The following is a 20,000-nucleotide window of genomic DNA, read 5'->3' as shown; positions in this document are numbered from 1 at the left end:
ATGCTTGCGCATGGTGCAAACAAACATCGATAACATTTGGCAACAGTGAGTGAAAAAAGTCTGCACAGGTAACGATGACTGTGGCTGTGCTGACAAACACATTTCCCATTCACCTCGGTGAACACAGCGTAAAGACACATGCACTGATGTAGCATCATACCTACGGTGTAAGTGTGTGCACTCATCCCGCGGACTCGGTTGGTACTACTTACACGCATTTTACCAATGCAGCCAGCCAGCAGATGACCCCCAGCTGAGCTTTTTGGCATTGTCCGTACGGCGCGATGTTTGGAGAGAGGCCTAGGGAGTCGGAAGGAGAGGATTGGTAAACATCCTCATCACTCACAGCCACTGCAGCACCCTCGCCCTGGTCACAGATGCCGGGTCTGAGACTGTTTGTTCTGTCTGGTCGCTGGCCAGTGTGCCAATAGTCTGTCGTGGGGGAGGGGGGGATGTGCTTGGCACGGCAGCAAAAGGAACCGCTGGAACAGAAGGACCCCAGAGCAAACATCGCTCACGCTTGCTCAAAGAATACAGATTCTGACGCCGAAGCCCTTCGGTGTTCGTTGCGGTTGTACTTGAAAGGTTTGCTTTTCGCCGTCCACATAGCGCCAGTGAGTACATCACAGACTGTGTTATGTCTGAGGTGTTCGTTTCAAAATGAGGATGCACTGAACCTCCGCCATTGGTCAGCACATCAAAGTTTCCATTGGTCAGCACATCAAAGTTTCCATTGGTCGGCACATATAAACTCCACGGTGATAACTCCAGCGTGAAGCTCGCTTTGAATTGTGATAACCATCGAATAGGGATACAGTGATACAGTTTTCTGTTGAACAACATTGTAATATTTAGAAAGTGTGTCCGGCCTTTACATCTGGGATCTGTTTGGTGAAACCGAAATAGTCAGGAAAATGAGCAGTCAACTTCTGCTGTTTTTATCTTCCAACCCCGCTCTGGACCTTTTTCTTTCTCCACTGGACTTCCTGTGACCATTTTCTTTGAATGTCCAAAGGAGGAAAAGTTATTGTTGATGTTTATCGTGTACTGTTTTTTTCGCCCCACCATGCACCCCTATTTAACATTTCTGTGTTGTACTGTGCGAACACTTCCCATGAAGAACCCGAATACCCAGAATCCTGAATACCCGCCAACGATGATATTTTCAGACATCTCAGTTTACACCGCTGGGACCTTAGACATTCACTGTCAGCACACTACATCATTACATGCCTGTGTATAAGTATTTCCAGGGACTTACGCAGTTTAGATTTATCTCGCAAATTGTCAGGCATTTCCGTTGTTGTGTGACAAAGGATTATCAAATTTAGAAAACATAAGGCTGATGGGGCCAGTGAAAAAAGACCATGCAAGAAATGAAGAGACTGTATTTATTTTCTCATCCAATGCTACAACACAGACAAAAATAAAACAATAGTCTGCGGTGGGAAAAGGGGTGTGGAGCAAACCGAGATACTAAAGATTCGTTTACACAAAATCGCGGCGCAAGAAAAGTTGTTGTATATGGCACGGGTTTTAGATATTCGTGGAGATTGTGTGTGTGTGTGTGTGTGTGTGTGTGTGTGTGGTGGTTGTTGTTGTTGTTTGGAGAGGGGCGGGTTTTTTGTTGTTGTTTTGTGTGTGTTTTTCGGAGGGCGGAGTAGTGGTCGGCTTTCGTTTGTTTTATCTTTTCGGGGTATTTTGTTGCCATTTCATGATCTATCATACATTAAAAGGCTTCAGAGGCTTTTACAGCCGTCTATGCACACGTTAGAACCCCGTACACGGAATCTTCAAACAGACCATACCATGAATGTAGAAAAACACGCGTTCAGCCACCCCTTTGCCCTTTTTAGTGGGTTTTTTTTTCTCTCTTAAAGATGTAATCAAATTGGGTTGTGAAATTTGGCTTCTTCTCTTATGACTTGCCTGTCATAGGTCTTGTGTGGAAGAGAATTTTATTGGTTCAACTAAAATCGCTAGAAACATCGGCGAGCTCTTGATGCAATGTGGAGAGATCTTGCGTTGCCTCCACATTCAGAATTTGAAAGGGGCGGGGAGACAGCTGGAAGGAACGGGGGGGGAGGGGGTTGGGTGTGGGGGGGGGGGATCTTTTAATGTCCAGTGCTGTTTCCATAAATTTACTTCTTACGTTCGTCTGCTTTACCATAGTATTGATTTCTGTCACAGCTGCTATGCTGGGTATGGTGTGTGTGTGTATGTGTGTGTGTGAGAGAGAGAGAGAGAGAGCGACTACAAGTGGTTTCATTTCACGTCGAACACGGGCTGGACTCAGATGGGGGTAATAAATCGGCGGTCATAAAAAAGTTACCAAAGACTCTTACAAAGAGTCTTAGGTCACCCGTGATTAACTAACTTGGCGTCGTCTCCTTCATTCCCTCTCCCCCCCCCCCTCCCTCCCCAACATCCTCTTTCCCCTACCAGCCTCCTCCCTCCTCAACCCTCCACCACCTCCCTCCACCAACCCCCAACCCCGAACCCACCCAGTCCCCGTAAAAACGATGAATGGTGGGGGGAGTAGCAGATAGCATCGTTACGGATTGGGAACTGCCGATACTTTCCCCCCAGAAAGTTGACCCTGTGACAACTTTCCAATTCCAAGCCGTCCCACTAGTGGCCACGTCCAACTCCCCACGGGGTCTCTCCCTGTAAATCAAGGTGCTAGGCTGACATCGTTTTTCCTCTGGTCTATCTTTCCAAAGCTGTACATAATAGGTTGAGAAATCGTTGAATTGAAGAGATTCCCTTGTGCCCCCTTTCTAGCTCATGTTTGTAAGAATGGTATAAATACGGAAAAAAAAACGGGACTTTTCATATTTTATATTACTCGTCCATTGTGTACATATGAGAAAAGATCAGAAGAAAAGAATTAAACCCTCTTCTTTTTTCCTCATTCCTGTTCTGCTTTCAGGCGGAAACGGATATTTTACTTGGTCATGAGAGGGAGGGAGGGAGAGAGGGGGGGGGGTAGATTGGGGTAATTTGAAATTCTCACACTTTTAATCCACATGGGGAAAATTCTGCATGAAAGTCAAACAGCACAGCAGCAGCAAGTCCGTGAGATTTTTACCCCCTGAGGGAAATTTTCAGATTCATGGTCATTTGAAACTCGGTAGGTAACGGGGAAAGTGTTCAATGTACTCTAACACAGAACCAGAAAATTAATGTTGTCAGGGAAAGCCCGAGCTGAAGACCGAGCAGGTGACGGAAGAGGCAGAAGTCAGAAGTTTTAGGTGTTTGGGGAGAAATTGGAGAGGACAAAAAGTCCGTAAAGGTCGTGTTGTCGATCGATCATACGACCGGCTGCCGTGAAAGGGACGTAAATCAGGGACCTTGAAGGAGACAAAAATGTACTTTTGTTTGAAAATAAGGCAGTCTTCACGAATAAAGAGAGAGAACTAGAACTCGGGTGTTTCGTTGAGGGTAAAATGATTGACATAAAGTTTCTTTTCACCATGCCTGAGCAAAATGGCCGAGTTAAACAAGAACAACTCGACGAGGAAGAAGCAGCAGAAGAGAGAGGGTGGCGGTTCATGTGTTGGAATGTAACAGAGAATAAAGCTACATCAAGTAAAGTTCACTTTCCAGTTAGTAATTGTGACTAAAGGCATCGCTATTTTTTAAAAGAAGGAAAAAAAACTCCAACTTCAAAAGTTACAACCTGCATAATTATTTGCCTTTCTTTGCCAAGCTTTGTAGATATATATACACGTGTATACAACCCATTCCTGGCCCAAGATTTCTCATCCGTGGCCGTGAACAACCCAGCAAATTGTTGCTGGTGTATTTTCAGTGTTTGCGTCATTTGTGACATTCAGCTCGGTATTCACCCGGCAGCTGCACGCATCCACTCCACTTGTCTTCCCATTGATCCCCCAAAACTGTGACCTAAATCGGGCACACAGGTCCACTTTGGAAAACTTGATCATCCTTGACGTCACTTGTAACGAGAGGCGTGAGAAGAGAAGACTAAAAGAAGGAACGAAGAAATCAAGAAAGAAGAAGAAACTACTATGGGTATATTATATGAAACCGGAGTTGAGGGGTGGGGTGCAAAAATTTGATCACTGGGTGTCAAAAGAATGGGGATGAAACATGCGCAAGTGCGCGCGGGCACACACACACACACACACACACACACACACACACACACACACACACACAAGCGCGCGCGATAGACTGGCGTTTGATATCCATCCCAGCACAACCAACCAAGCCTTCCCCAATAGTTCCCCTGAACTCATCAGCAACCTTCATCGCCCATACCGAGGCTATGATAAATAAGCTGGCTTTTGCCAGGCAGGATAAAGAGTTACGGATTGCTTCGTTCTCTCGCTGTCGTCTCTTCGCCTTTTTTCCGAGTTGACCTTCGACATTTATACCGCATACCCTGCTTGCAATCTGGGCCAGTAGCGGCGGGCTGCGCTGGCAGTTGATGCACAATTGATGATCCAATGTTCCCTGATCGTTGGTGGCGGCGGTTCTTGTTCGCGCCCAGCCAATATTCTCTGTGTCTGTCTGTGTCTGTGCCTTCCAGCTGCGGTTCTGTTGTGGGTTGAGTTACAGCATGTTTATAATGCAGCGTGTACCACTTCCACGGGACCTACAGATCAGGATTTCTTGCTGAAAGGAAAGCTCTCTTATCTGAAGAGTTTCATTCCGACCTACTTCTGAGACTACTTTCGCTCACTTCTATCTGTTTCTCTGTCTCTGTCTTTGTCTGCCTGTCTGTCTGTCTGTCTCTCTCTCTCTCTCCCTCTCTCCTCTTCTCTCTCCCACTCTCCTTCACTCTTGTATTTATCAGACCCGTACTTTTTCTTCTTTCTTTCTTTTTTCCCCCTTCCCTCTTATCTGTCTAGATTTCCACTTTGTCTTGCTCCTTGAAACAGTAACAAAGTTTCCACGCTGAAAGTTTCTAACAGTACAGAGACAAGAATTGCAGGAAAATGGTGTCTGTCGTGTAACTGTCGTAGGACATCCATAAAAGCTTGAAAAGACTTGAGCGCGGATCGACGAAAGCCTACCGTAGGCTGTGCTTGGTTTTTGTGTGTGTGTGTGTGTTTTAAAAGCATAAAAAAGACGGACAGAGGAGGACGCAGGTGCTTGGTATATCCGACTAATTGGTCACGTGTCCACTTCCTTTGGCTGGGGCGGATGTGGGAGTGGAAGGAATGAGAGGGTAGGGATGAATGGATGGGAGATTGTAGGAAATTTGAACTTGTAATTTGTTTTGGAGCACAAAGGCAGACCTGTGAATCAAAAAAAAAAAAAAAAAAAAAAAAAAAAAAAAAACTTTGACTCGCCAAAGAAAAAAATTACAAAGCCTTTTTAAAAGAAGATGTGTTGTGACTCTGCGTCTGAACATTAGGAGTTTGCTGAGAAACCTGATTTCTCTCTCTCTCTCTCTCTCTCTCTCTCTCTCTCTCTCTCTCTCTCTCTCTCTCTCTCTCTCTCTCTCTCTCTCTCTCATGCACACACTGATATTAGCCAAGTATTGAATAGATGCAATATACATACTTATAGCTTTTATCAACAAATATTTTGCATGAAAGAGGAAAGATCTTCGCCTCTCACCCCCCGCCCCCGGTCCCGCTCCCGTATAACGTTATCGTGAAGAGAGGAGCGTGGTGGTTTGGGCTGGAGGAAAAGGGGGGGGGGGATGAGAATGTTGTCATTGGGGGAGAGGTGCCTGAAAACAGAGTAGAGAGAGAGAGAAAGAAGAAAAAGGAAAGGTATATGATGGTGATGTTAGTGGTTGTGATGTTGCAGTATGGCACTACCCTGGCCGTTGTGCTGATTGTGCTGGGGATCGCGTGCGGAATCGCCTTCTTCTTCAGAGGAGCGGTGAGTGGCTTACTTCCTCTTTTTTCCTCCTTCTCCTCCTCCTTCCCTGTCTGTCTGTCTGTCTGTCTGTGTCTCTGTCTTCTCTCCCTGTCTCTGTCTATCTCTCTCTTACTCTTTCTGTCTGTCTGTCTCTCTGCCTCTCTCTCTCTCTCATAGAGCTTTTAAACAACGCAATGCTTATGTAACGTATTTTTTCTTTGTAGTAATATGCGACTTAATGTCAATTCCATGTGTACCCCCTTCTAAGGGGCTATGGCCTATATGAATAAAACATCTGCATCTGCATCTGCATCTCTCTCTCTTTATTTCTGTATCTTTGACTCTTTCTCTCTCTCTCTCTCACTTTCTCTATGATCTGTCTCTCTGAAGGCACACACACAAACACACACCCCGCAGACACACACACACACACACACACACACACACAGAGCAGCACATGGGCGAACTGGAAACAGGCGACCCAGGATCACCAGTTTTAGTGATTGGCGAATGGGGGATGATACGGTTTGTTTATTTTATATTGTTGTTGTTTTCCTTTTCACGCACGTGCTGCACGCAGATCTCGGTCAACATCCAAACCCGCATGAAGAACTCCCTGACCATGCACTACGGGATCGACACACGCACCAACGTGGAGAACAGGCGTATCACCGAGTCCTGGGACGCTATGCAAAGACAGGTGTGTGTGTGTGTGTGTGTGTTTCTCTGTGTGTTTCTGTGTGTGTGTGTGTGTGTGTGTTTTCGGGCTTCTGTGCAAGTACACAAGACCGGATAACTGACAATGAAAAAAGGGTAACAGTAGTGTCCGTCTGTCTGAAAATACGAGCAGCAGGCCAGACAGCAGGTGCGTGTGTGTGTTTCTGTGTGTGTTTCTGTATATGTCTTTGTCTATTATCTGTGTGCGTGTGTGTGTCTGTGCGTGCGTGAATGAGAGTATGAGGTTGAGTTGGGGGTTTGGGGGGTGTCGTCTTGGATGAACTTTTTGTTTTGTTTTTTTCAAGGAGGGATGGGGGGAGATTGTTGGGAGGGGCTTGTTTGGCTTACGTTGTGTCATTTTTCTTCTTCTTTTTTGTAGTCTGTACATCTACACTTTTTTTTTCTTTTTTCTTTTCGTGTTACATTGGACAGGTTATGATAGGAAATTTTTTCAGTTAAAATTGAATTTGATCTTCCCACAGTGTTTGTTGCCTTTTTCAGTTCACATAAGAATAATGATTTTTCAGAAAAGTTAAATTTGATAGAATTTTCTTATTTCTTGGTTCTCATTTTTTGGTGCAGGCCTGTATATGTTGTTGTTGTATTTTCCATAGTGACCTCTTGATGGTAAGAATGCTGTTTTTGATTCTTCGATTCTTTTAGAGAGAGAAGTTGAATTTGATAATATTTTCTCAGAGTTTGTTATCCTTAGTCACACATTTTTGTATAGACCTGTATATGTTGTATTTTCCATCGTGACTTCTTGATGGTGAGAATTATGTTAAGTTGGTTTCATTTTTAGTGAAATTTAGTTCAATATGCTATGTAGCAATGTACGTGATGACGGCCTTTCAAACTTTTGTTCCTTTCTTTTACGTGAAGATTTTATTTAACTACACTAGGAAAAAAAAAATCATTGCACTCATGCTTTAGTCACGTGCTAAACAGAAACACCTCACAAAGTTAGAGGAATAAACTCTGTGGGAAATAAACCCGCGTGATGTAACTATACTTTAATTCATGGACTGTTTCGTTGTTGTTGTTTTTTTGTCAAACAGTTGCAGTGCTGCGGCATCGCTGGAAATACGACCAGTAAATATTCCTGGAGCTTCTACTCCCAAGGCACAGAGTGGCAGACGGAGGAGGATAAGAGTAAGTGGCCGAAGAGATGTAGTGTACAGGGATTTAAAATGAATAGATATGATAGATGTGGGAGAAGGTGCAAAGGGGTGAAAGTGACTAATGACCGAAAAAGCGACTAATGACCGAAGAGATGTAGTGTATAGTGCTATATATATATCGGATACACAGTGTCTCAAAGTGAATTATGTAATGGTGTGTTTTTTGGTTTGCTTAAGGTTTGTGTTTTGGATGTTTTCTTTTTAACAGTGAGTTTGCTGGTGAAGTAGGTACACCCAGCGTCAGTAGATATACAGTGGGATGGCATGGCTGTGTTTGTGGATGGTTTGTAGAGGTTGTTTTCTGTTTTGATTGTTTAGACCGTTTTGCTTTCTTTGACAGAGAGTTATCACTCTTACCGGGGAGGCAGTGAGTTTCCGCTTCCTGTTTATGTGACCAGATATATCAAAGTACCATCACGTGTATCAGTCTCTTCACACATTCTTGGCCTACTGATCTATCTGAGAAGAAAATTAATTATTCCATTTTCTTCCTGAGAATATTCAAATGTGAAAATTAATACTTTAATTATACTATACAATCACCAGTAAGTGTGACAAGTTTTAAACAGAGTTCCTCCCCTTTTATTCCCTTCCCAGCCCTTCCTTTCCCTTCAGGACTAAAAACGACGTACATTTGTAATTGATCGACCACAAATCAGTCTGTGCATGTGCCTCTCTGTTATAACTTGGATAATGCTTCTGTTCGAAATATGACAAAACAAAACTGCTGTTTGGGAATCGGGAAGAAAAAACTAACCCTTTCTTTCTTCGGTGTAAAAGTATCCAATGCAGCGTTGGCTACTAACATGTCTGTACCTGCGTAACAAAACGACTAATCTTTGACATATTTATATTGCTCATTATCTTGCTTAATAATATTGAAGTATTTAACAGAAATTTGGCAGCGCCTGTACAGAGAAAGAAGAAAATGTTTTCAATTTTGCAAGTGTTAAAATAGTGGAAAATTATAGACGTATGTGGTGAACGAGTTCATGCATGTATTCATTCAGAGTTCAGGTCAAGAATTCCTTCTGAAACATCGAAACTTATAGTGTTTGCGTGCGCGTGTCTATGTACACTTTGTGTGTGTGTGTGTGTGTGTGTGTGTGTGTGTGTGTGTGCAAATGTAAAGTTGATAGACATCATAATGTTGCATGAGAACTGAGCATTTTGCGGTAGGTATGATATTGTGGTAACTTGAAAGGTTTCATTTTGTAATGGATTTGTTATTATAATTACCCACACAGATAATGTTTCTTTATGTTTTCTTTTAAGTATGTGAAACCAAAGTCTTTTTTTAATAATGTTTATGAATTAATCAGAACAAGAAGGAAGTGTGTGTGTGTGTGTGTGTGTGCGTGTGCTCGCGCTTATAGCAATGGACTATTTATAAAGGATGAATAGGTTGTTCTGTGGCTTTTTCTTCTTCTTTTTTTCTTTTTTTTTTTCTTTCATTTTGTAAACTGTCCCTGGATGACCGGGTTGTGTTTGAAAGTGGCAGAATGGTTAAGACGCTTCAGTGCCAACACAGTGACCTTAAAGGTCTGGGTTTGATTCCCGGTCTCGCCCTTTCTCCCTGGAAAATCAAACTGAGCGTCCAGTCATTCATTCGGATGAGACGATAAACAGATGTCCCTGTATGCAGCACGCTTTTGACGCGCTGAAAAAGATTCTACAGCAACAAAAGAGTTGGCCTCTGGCAAAATTCTGTAGAAGAAATCCGCTTTGATAGGTACATACATTCATATGTACATATGTATGTATGTATGTATGTATGTACCTATCAAATATATGTATGTATGTACCTATCATATATCTATCTATATATATATATATATGCATGCAGTCGAGGTCTGTCTGAGCGCGTTGGGTTGTTGTGTTGAGGCATCTGCTTGGCAGATGTGGTGAAAGCAGCGTATGTGGATTTATCCGTATGCAGTGACGCTTCCTTGAGGAAAAAAAAAAGAAAAATCATCTCTTCTCTCTCTCTTTGTCTCTCTCTCTCTCTCTCTCTCTCTCTCTCTCTCTCTCTTTTAATTTTTTTCTTTTTTTATTATTTGTGTGTGTGTGTGTGTGTGTGTGTGTGACTTTTTGAAATGCAAGAAGTTGCAACTAACGCCATGAAGCAGCGTATATGGATTTGTCCGTATGCAAGTGACGCCTTCTTGAGAATCAGAATTTTTTTCTTTCTTTTTTTTTTTTTTTTTTTTTTACTTTATGAAATGTACAAAGTTGCAGCTTACTTAAAAACCATGACTAACACTGTCGGGGGACATCTTTTTGATTTTTTTTCCTTGCACGTGCAACACAGAAAGCGACCGGCGGCGGGTGCCGGAGAGCTGCTGCGCCAAGGGGGACATCCAGCTATGCACGGGGCAGAAGGACTTCGACGGGCCGCCCTTGTTCTTCGACAGCCACCACCCCAAGTACCAGGAGGTCAACCCTTTCCTGTACACCACCGTCAGTACCCAGCCTTCCTGTTTGAATGATAGTGATGATGATGATGATGATAATAGTAATGATGATGATGATAACCCTTTTCTCTATATCACCGTCAGTACCCAGTCTTTCTTTTTGAATGATAGTGATGATGATGATGATGGGAATGATAATAGTAATGATGGTAATGATGATGATGATGATCAACCCTTTCCTCTATATCACCGTCAGTACCCAGTCTTTCTATTTGAATGATAGTGATGATGATGATGATGGGAATGATAATAGTAATCATGGTAATGATGATAATAGTAATGATGATGATGATGATGATGATGATGATCAACCCTTTCCTCTATATCACCGTCAGTACCCAGCCTTTCTGTTTGAATGATAGTGATGATGATGATGATGATGGGAATGATAATAGTAATGATGATGATGATGATGATCAACCCTTTCCTCTATATCACCGTCAGTACCCAGCCTTTCTTTTTGAATTATAGTAGTGATGATGATGATGATGATGATGATATAATGATAGTAATGATGATGATTATAATGATGATGATGATCTACCCTTTCCTCTATATCAATGTCAGTACCTAGCCTTTCATTTTGAATGATAGTGATGATGATGATGGGAATGATAATAATAGTAATGATGGTAATGATGATAATAGTAATGGTGATGATTATAATGATGATGATGATCAACCCTTTCCTCTATATCACCGTCAGTACCCAGCCTTTCTTTTTGAATTATAGTAGTGATGATGATGATATAATGATAGTAATGATGATGATTATAATAATGATGATGATCAACCCTTTCCTCTATACCACCGTCAGTACCCAGCCTTTCTTTTTGAATGATAGTGATGATGATGATGGGAATGATAATAATAGTAATGATGATGATGATAATGATGATGATGATCAACCCTTTCCTCTATATCACCGTCAGTACCCAGCCTTTCTTTTTGAATTAGTGATGATGATGATGATGATATAATGATAGTAATGATGATGATGATCAACCCTTTCCTCTATATCACCGTCAGTACCCAGCCTTTCTTTTTGAATTATAGTAGTGATGATGATGATGATGATATAATGATGATGATGATCAACCCTTTCCTCTATACCACCGTCAGTACCCAGCCTTTCTTTTTGAATGATAGTGATGATGATGATGGGAATGATAATAATAGTAATGATGATGATGATGATGATGATCAACCCTTTCCTCTATATCATCGTCAGTACCCAGCCTTTCTTTTTGAATTATAGTAGTGATGATGATTATGATGATGATGATAGTAATGATAGTAATGATGATGATGATGATAATAATAGTAATGATGATGATGATAGTCATGATGTTGATGATGATGATGATGATGATAATCAACCCCATCCTCTACACCAGCGTCAGTACCCAGACTTTCTTTTTGAATGATGATTTGATTGGGGTTTTTTGTTTGTTTGTTTTTTGTTGTTGTTTTAACTCTTGGAAGGTTTTTAAACGTTTTGAGTGAAAAGCTTGAAGCAGTGGCTGGTACTTTTTTTTTACCATTGACTTGAAGTGAATGCTAACGTGGCGATAGCCTTGAGATGGCTTTATTTTTTGTATTTTTTCGCATTTTGTATTTCTTTTTATCACAACAGATTTCTCTGTGTGAAATTCGGGCTGCTCTTCCCCGGGAGAGCGCGTCGCTACACTACAGCGCCATCCTTTTTTTTTTTTTGTATTTTTTCCTGCGTGCAGTTTTATTTGTTTTTCCTATCGCAGTGGATTTTTCTACAGAATTTTGCCAGGAACAACCCTTTTGTTGCCGTGTGTTCTTTTACGTGCGCTAAGTGCATGCTGCACACGAGACCTCGGTTTATCGTCTCATCCGAATGACTAGCGTCCAGACCACCACTCAAGGTCTTGTGGAGGGGGAGAAAATATCGGCGGCTGAGCCGCGATTCGAGCCAGCGTGCTCGGATTCTCTCGCTTCCTAGGCGGACGTGCTACCTCCAGGCCATCACTCCACTTTAGTGGTCGGCGAGGCTCTAAGCTTCATAAGTTAATTTAACTTGATTTAACTTTTGAATGATAGTAGCGATGACAATTGTAATGATGACAATAATAATAATTCGAATAATGATAATTATTACTATAACAATGATAATAACTAAGTTAACAATGATAACAATACCAACATCATAATAATGATAATAACAGTCGGCCGCTAACGATAATAATGAATATAAGATAAATATTTAAAAAATCAGCAACAACAGTAATATGGTTGGGAAAGGTTTCGCTTCTGAACGTGCACAGTTTTGCTCGAGAGAAACCATCTATCACACATACATACTTTCATCCATCCATCATAGCTGTATCGTGCTTTATGTGTGGTGTGGCGTTCCTGTACTGTTCGGTGTTGCATTACCTTTGTGTTCAATGTAATTTGAACTTTAACCGAATCGCTTTTTTATCGAATGTTCCTCCAGAGCCGAGTGAAAAATGTTCTCCAATTATTTTTACTGCAGTGGGGAAAAAAATGTTCTAGCATTTTGGCAGAACGCAGACCACATTCCTGGTGTATTTGAGAGTTGTTAGAAGTTTAGGTAGATTTTTTACTGCGTTAATTCAACCCGGTGTTTATTTGTTTGTTTTGTTTTATTGTTTTTTACTTTCATGCATTTATTCAGCTTAATACTTTGTTTTCTTTTTCTTTTTTTTTCTTTTTTTAGTTCAGCCTTTGTTGTGCGCATGTGAGCGTCAGACTTGACTGTGAGCTGAGTGAGTGTGTTGTGTGAGTGACGAGCATTTGGATGCACAGATAACTGTGAATAGAGTAATGAAGATTATTGTGCTGTATTGTAAATGTTGTGTTGGTGTGCAGGGCTGCTATGACAAGCTGATTGACTATCTCAGGACGTACACCACTGTTGTCGGTTGTGTAGCGGCGGTTGTTCCCATCTTTTTGGTAAGTGTGGGGAAAAGGGGCATCTGCATGCTTTGAACGGATGTGCGTATAGATTAATATTGTGTTGTATTTCTGTTTTTTGTCACAACGGATTTCTCTGCATGAAATTCGGGCTGCTCTCCCCAGGGAGAGCGCGTCGCTACACTGAGAGCGCCACTCTTTTTTTTTTCTCTTTTTTTTTTCCTGCGTGCGGTTTTATTCGTTTTTCCTATCGGAGTGGATTTTTCTACAGGTTTTTGCCAGGGACAACCCTTTGTTGCCGTGGGTTCTTTTACGTGAGCTAAGTGCATGCTGCACAAGGGACCTTGATTTATCGTCTCATCCGAATGACTAGCGTCCAGACCACCACTCAAGGTCTAGTGGAGGGGGAGAAAATACCGGCGACTGAGCCGTGATTCGTACCAGCGCGCTCAGATTCCTAGGCAGCGCTACCGCTAGGCCATCACTCCACATATATGTCTCTGATGTGTGGTTGCATGTTGCCTTGTTTCTGTCGCAACTGATTCTGCTCAGCGTTCTGATTACCGTGACGTGAAAATACATCGCGTTCTACGCTTGTCAGGGGAGATGCAGTACAGCATGCTTTGTATAAAGAGAAAACAATGCAACTTTAAAATTCGTAAAGGGACAAACACCGTTAATGGCACGAATGTTCCTCACAACAAATACAGCTAAGAGCGTTTCGTCTTCACGCTGGTAAATCACGTAGGGGTAGACAGGACCTCCGACACGAACACACACCAAGAGCTCCACTCCTTCGAACAACGAACCTCCACCAAACCAAGACCTTGTGACCATACATGTATATAGGTATTTTTGTTTGTTTGTTTGTTTTCTGTCAAACCAGGACCCTATAAATTTACATGTATATAGGGTTTTTGACCAAACCTAGACCCTATGATTATGCACGTGTATAGGGTTTTTGACCAAACCAAGACCCTATGATTATATATGTATAGGGGTTTTGACCAAACCTAGGCCCTATGATTATACATGTGTATAGGGTTTTTGACCAAACCTAGGCCCTACGATTATACATGTGTATGGGTTTCTTTGTTTACCAAAACAAGACCCTATAAATATGCATATGCATATGGGTTTTTTTGTTGGGTTTTTTGTTGTTGGTTTTTACCAAACCAAGACCACACACACACACACACACACACACACACACACACACACACACACACATATATATATATATATATATATATATATATATATATATATATATATATATATATATATATGGTTTTTGACCAAACCAAGACCATAGCACCGAATAACATAACATTAAAGCCGCAAGCCGATAGGACGTTAATTAAACTCAACCAGTAGTGCGTCGCGGGAAACATCCACGGGCGAACGTGGCGGAACCGGAAAGAGATACAAGCGTTTCCATGTTTCCATATCGCTCCATCCAGACGGGCCACAGGCACAGGATGATCACCACCAGAAGCAGCCATTGCTCGGGAGAGTCGGGCGTCAGGAGGCTACCCACCTGATACATAACCCTGACGGCTGACGGCTTCAGATCCTGATGAGGGAAATGATTTACTGATCACGGAGAGGGAGAGAGAGAGATACGTGGGAAGGAGGGAGGAGGGGGGGTATCATCGGATATTGCGCTCTGTCTGTCAGGAAATGATCAGAGGAAAATTATTTGGTCATGCTGGCGTCGCGTCGTGTGCGGATACTTTGAGGCTCGACAGGAACCCAGCATTGATTCCTCCGTATGTTGATAGTGCACGTCAACACGTTTTCCTAATGATCACGCGCAAAAGCAGCGGGCGCGCACACGGATACACATACACACACGCGTGCACGCGCACACACATACACACTCGTGCACACTCACACACACACACACACACACACACATACGCGCACGCACACACACATACACACTCGTGTACATACACACACACACACACACACACACACACACACACACACACACACACACACACACACACACACACACACATAACCTCCTTGCCACAGAATCTAAATCACTTCAGCACAAAACCATCACAACAACTAAACCTGTACGAAGTCATTCGCGGGTATTCAAACGTTATAGATTCCAGAAATTCCACAGCTTTCATCTACCCGCACACACCATTTCCCACAAAGCTTTCAACCCATACCCCAGTTCCTGCCCTTTCTCCCCACCTCCCACACCCTCATCTCCACCCTACCCCCCTCACCCCACCTCAGCGCCCTTCCTCTCCCTCCTCCCTGGCCCGAAATGGTGTTGAGCCAATTCTATCTTCACCCAGCGGTTCCCCCAAGGACAACAGTTACAGGCCGCTCATCTGAACGAAAGCCACAATACGGTCGATTACCGAAATCGAAAGACGATCCTCACACGATTGGGAGTTTGCGTGAAATAAGCAGCGGCCTTCGTTTTCACATGGGAGGGGATGGGGGGGGGGGGTGATGCAGGCCTTTTATACCTGCTTTCGATCGCAGCTCTTCACAAGTCTCCTGTGATAATAACACCGGCTCACTGGCTGCCAGTGTAGCCATGCGTACTGGGATGTGTTGGTGGAGAGAGTGGGGTGGGGGGTGGAGGGGGGTGGTCCTGATGACACACGTCTGGACGTGTCGTAAATACGCTGCGTACATGTGGAGGTGATGATGATGATGGTGGTGATGATGATGGTGGTGGTGGTTGTATCGGTGGTCCTGATCTGGGTGTGTGTGTGTGTGTGTGTGCGTGCGTGCGTGCGTGCTCTCGCGTTCTGTTTTTCTGTCTTTATGTATCCCACTCCGTTTCTCTCTTCCATCACACCAAAGGTTGTTATGTTTCAACACCAAAAATTGTCAGGAAGCCAAGAGAGTTGGGAAGATGGTCGTTTCGCTCAGACATGAAAGAAAGCATTGTTGCTGTCGGCAAAAAAAGTACCATTTGATCACGCTCCTCCCAACCCACCCCCAACCCTTGGCACACCGTTCAGCTTCATCCCCCTTTCCCTGAAACTAAATCCCCTCTTCAAATCAAACAGACTGACTTTTTTTAAAGCAACTTTTCTCTTACCTCACCTCCTCATCCGTCGGACCGACGAGAGACTCCATCACCTCCTCGTACAACCCTGCGGCCACTAAACGGTGACAAAAACCAGCACAAAACCAACACAATATGCAATCTTTTGACCACAAAATCGTCACACATAACTACAAATTTCATAACAGCCTTCGCAACCTCCCTGGCTTCAGCACAAAACCAGCACGGTATGCAAACTTTTGACCACAAAATCGTCACACATAACTACAAATTTCATGACGTAACAGCATTCGCAACCTCCCTGGCTTCAGCACAAAACCAGCACAATATGCAAACTTTTGACCACAAAATCGTCACACATAACTACAAATTTCATGACGTAACAGCATTCGTAACCTCCCTGGCTTCAGCACAAAACCAGCACGGTATGCAAACTTTTGACCACAGAATCGTCACACATAACTACAGAATTCATAACATAACAGCATTCGCGACCTCCCTGTCCTTCCCCCATCCTTGTCCTCCTCCCAACCCGTTTAACCGTTTATCCACTGCAGCCTGTTCCCAGATCCCAAAATCGTGCTGAGCCACGTCGATCCCCTCCCCCCCCCCCCCACCCCTTCCCCCACAATATTCCCCACGGACGAACGAAACCCTCGATACGGTCGATTACCGAAACCTAAAGACGATTCTCGCACGATTGGGAGCGTGCCCGAAATAAGCCGCCACGGCCATCATTTACTTGGGGGGAGGGGTCGATTATGACTGCCTCCAATCCCAGCTCCCCCGGAAGTCTCCTGTGATAACCATACTGGAAGAATGGCCGCCGCATGAGGGGAGTGAGGGGGACGGGGGGGTGTGGGGGGGGGGTGGAGTTGCTAGTTGAATAACGGTCGTGATGACTCGGGTCTGGGTGTGTCGTGAATGTCTTAGTGCAGTTGAATGGGTATGGTTAGATGTGTGCACGTGCTTGCAACATCATGAACCGGTTTCCAAGTTTCTGGCGCCACAAATATCGATAAGCAAAAGCACATTCTGATTGTGTGATTATTCCCCCAAAAGAATTTTTTTTAACCAACATTTGATTACCACTTCTTCCGTTCTTTTCTTTCTTTCTTTCCCTCCTTCCTTCCTCGCTTCCTTCATTCCTTGTTTTCTTCTTTTCTTTTCTTTCTTTTTTTGCTTTCTTTTTATTTTAATACAGATTCCTGAAATTCATTCACTGTGTCTGGTTTCAGATCTTTGGCATCGCTGTGTCGTTTTGCCTGTGCGCCCGTGTGGCCGGGATTGCCTCAGACGAAGAAGTGGAGCTCTAGAACTGGCCCCGGTCTGAGACTGGCCCCCTGCCGCCCGTCCATGCAGCACAGTGCCTCTCTTCCTCCTCCTCCTCCTCCTCCTCATCCTCCTCTCATCACCTCTCCAATTGTCAGTGATAACGTCTTCTTCACTGCAACCCGTGGGTCAAGCTGACGATGCAGTGAGGAGCAGCGAGTTGTGGGATGTGAATGACGTGCAACAACACAGCTAGGATTCGGTCATGGCGCCTCTGAAGAGAGCGGATAGTTGCATAGCGGTTTTTGTTGTTTTTTGTTGTTGTTGTTTTTTGTGAGACACCATTGTCCATGACTTGCGATCTGAGATAGAAGTGATGTTAAAAAACGAAAAGAAAAAAGGATGATGTTGAGACAGGGGAGATAAAACTTTTTCCAAAGAGGAGCAGACATGAAAAAGAGGAGGGGTGTAAACATGCAATCTAAAACCAGGCGTAGAGCTATAAGATACAGACCTGTTCACTGATGGTAAATGCTGAAAGGAGCTTCTAGCTGTGCACGACACGCGAATGTGGAGTCTTCCACGTTTTAAAAATCAAAGGCGGGGTAGCTTCTTTACATCAGTGGGCTGAAACCGCTTGATGAACTGTCCGCTGAACCGCACTCTGGGGAGTTGGAGCACAGGGCAACAAAGAACCAGCCCCCGAGTCGCCCATCAAAATTCTGAAACGCAATCTTCAACTTGTGCCACCGCGTGCATCTGGCAAGTTTTTTGGGACAGCAAGTTTCTGAAACTGACATGAAGACACTGAAGGTGCTTTGGATTTGTGTAGGTGGAAGTCAGCACGACATGGAAGGTTCAGGAAGCAGGTTTAGTCAAGCCGTGTTGTGAAGAACAAGAACACTTTGCTTGTGATTCAGTGCATCGAGGTGTATTATGTTTCCTAGTGATGGGAACAAACTGTCTGGCAGTGGACACGGTCGGTTTTTTGTTGTTGGAAGTCCTGGTTGATGACTTGTCTTCAGATGTTTTGTTGTTGGTGGATGACCCGGTTGGTTTGTGTGTGCGAACAAACTGTTGATGTTGAACTTCCTTTCTGGGATGTACTACGAGAAACATTATGTGAACTGAGGCACCTGAAACAGTCGTGCAAAATCTGCTTTTTTTTTCTTTACGCCAGTGTGAAAGTTTCTTTGGGGAGAAAAAGAAAGGGAGGGGGGCGGAATGCAAGACATATACTGGACGTCACATTGGTTTCTGTTATTGTCTGTCCACAGACTGTTCTTGCTGATGAAACCTTTAACATAAAGAATTATAGTGTTGTTGTTTTTGTTGTTGTTTTCTGTTTGTCTGTTGTTGTTTTTTGCAGGTGGCTAGTGTTGGGGTGATCTTTCGTCCGTTCTCTGTTAACCTGATTTTTTTTTTCGCATAGGCCTTATTCACGCTCATCAGGAATAATCAGGGAATGCTTTGCTTGACACAACTTAGCATTACATCCTCTAAAGGTTTTCAACAAAAGAAAAAAAATCAAAGGCATTGCTGATCTGCTTTTGTCAGGTTTCAAAAAGATTGTTGGTATGTGACTTGCCATTGATATTCAAGCAAGATTTTGAAAAAAAAGGATGAATTTAAAATTTTCCTAGCTGTATCTATAAGAGTGCGACAGACAGGTTGCTAAGCAAATGCGGTATGACTGCATTGTACAGAGAAAAGAAAATGACAGGATGGAAGACAGGGTGGAATCGGAACAGATAGACACCCGCCCCATTATGAATAAGAATTTTAGAATGAATTAAGACTGGGAGCGCGCTTCACAATGATCAAAAAAAAATTGACACGAAAAGCACGTTTTGTTATCACCAGTACTACTATCATTAGTTATCATAAAATGAAAGCCACGTGGTTTTGTTTCCTGTTTTCACAAGGACACGGATGAGTCGCCTGATTTACCGATAGACTGTGAGACCTTGGCAAAAGACACTGCGGACTTGCCACGAACTGCCGTGTAAACTGAGTCTGAGCAGTCAACAACGTGACTAAATTTCAAATGGTTAAAGCCCCGTACAAAAACAGCAATGTGGCTCTCTTGTTAGGATGTTTCTTTCTCGTTAAACACACGTTAAGAAAAATCAGGGAAATGTTCCTTTCATCGGCTGTGTGTACATAGGGGTGGTGTGGAGAGGATATGTTGCCATCTTCCTTGTGACCTGATGTTTTGTTTTATTGATTAAGGGGGGCGGGGGGGGGGGGGGGTTGGGAACTGATGTGCAAAACGACTGTTGACCATGTGATGAGGACGTGGTCATTACTTCTTTCCCATATCGTTTGCAGTATGTGTGATAATTTTGTGACGCACGACATGCAGGTGATGACTTGTTTACTTTGTGATTTCCTGATCTGTTGTTTGTGTTTTCAAACAGGTGTCTTGTTGCGGATTGTGAGCATTTTGTTGTTTTTTTGTGCGTGCATGCGTTCATCGATAAGTACGTACGCAACCATGCACACACATGTAATCACGCGCGTGCGTACACACACACACACACACACACACAC

General features: G+C 43.3%; 1 protein-coding gene across 7 annotated transcripts in view; it reads left to right on the top strand.

Moving 5' to 3' along the window:
• LOC143279765 (tetraspanin-18-like) overlaps nucleotides 1-20,000 on the top strand; it is a 611,054-nt gene that overhangs the window by 590,418 nt on the left and 636 nt on the right. For 6 of the 7 annotated variants that reach the window (XM_076583900.1, XM_076583898.1, XM_076583899.1 and 3 more), the window contains 7 exons: nucleotides 5,791-5,865; nucleotides 6,425-6,544; nucleotides 7,620-7,713; nucleotides 8,083-8,109; nucleotides 10,054-10,202; nucleotides 13,082-13,165; nucleotides 17,414-20,000. The exon at nucleotides 17,414-20,000 is cut by the window's right edge and continues 636 nt beyond it. In XM_076583900.1, the coding sequence (XP_076440015.1) occupies nucleotides 5,791-5,865; nucleotides 6,425-6,544; nucleotides 7,620-7,713; nucleotides 8,083-8,109; nucleotides 10,054-10,202; nucleotides 13,082-13,165; nucleotides 17,414-17,491 (627 nt within the window). In that variant the 3' untranslated portion in view covers nucleotides 17,492-20,000. The remainder of the gene's footprint in view (nucleotides 1-5,790; nucleotides 5,866-6,424; nucleotides 6,545-7,619; nucleotides 7,714-8,082; nucleotides 8,110-10,053; nucleotides 10,203-13,081; nucleotides 13,166-17,413) is intronic. The other variant, XM_076583896.1, reaches the window with a different exon arrangement.

Source organism: Babylonia areolata, chromosome 3, assembly GCF_041734735.1.
Source record: "Babylonia areolata isolate BAREFJ2019XMU chromosome 3, ASM4173473v1, whole genome shotgun sequence".
In the NCBI taxonomy this organism is placed as follows: domain Eukaryota; kingdom Metazoa; phylum Mollusca; class Gastropoda; order Neogastropoda; family Buccinidae; genus Babylonia; species Babylonia areolata.
Note: the sequence above shows the minus strand (reverse complement) of the source record. Positions and strands in the feature narration are given on the sequence as shown.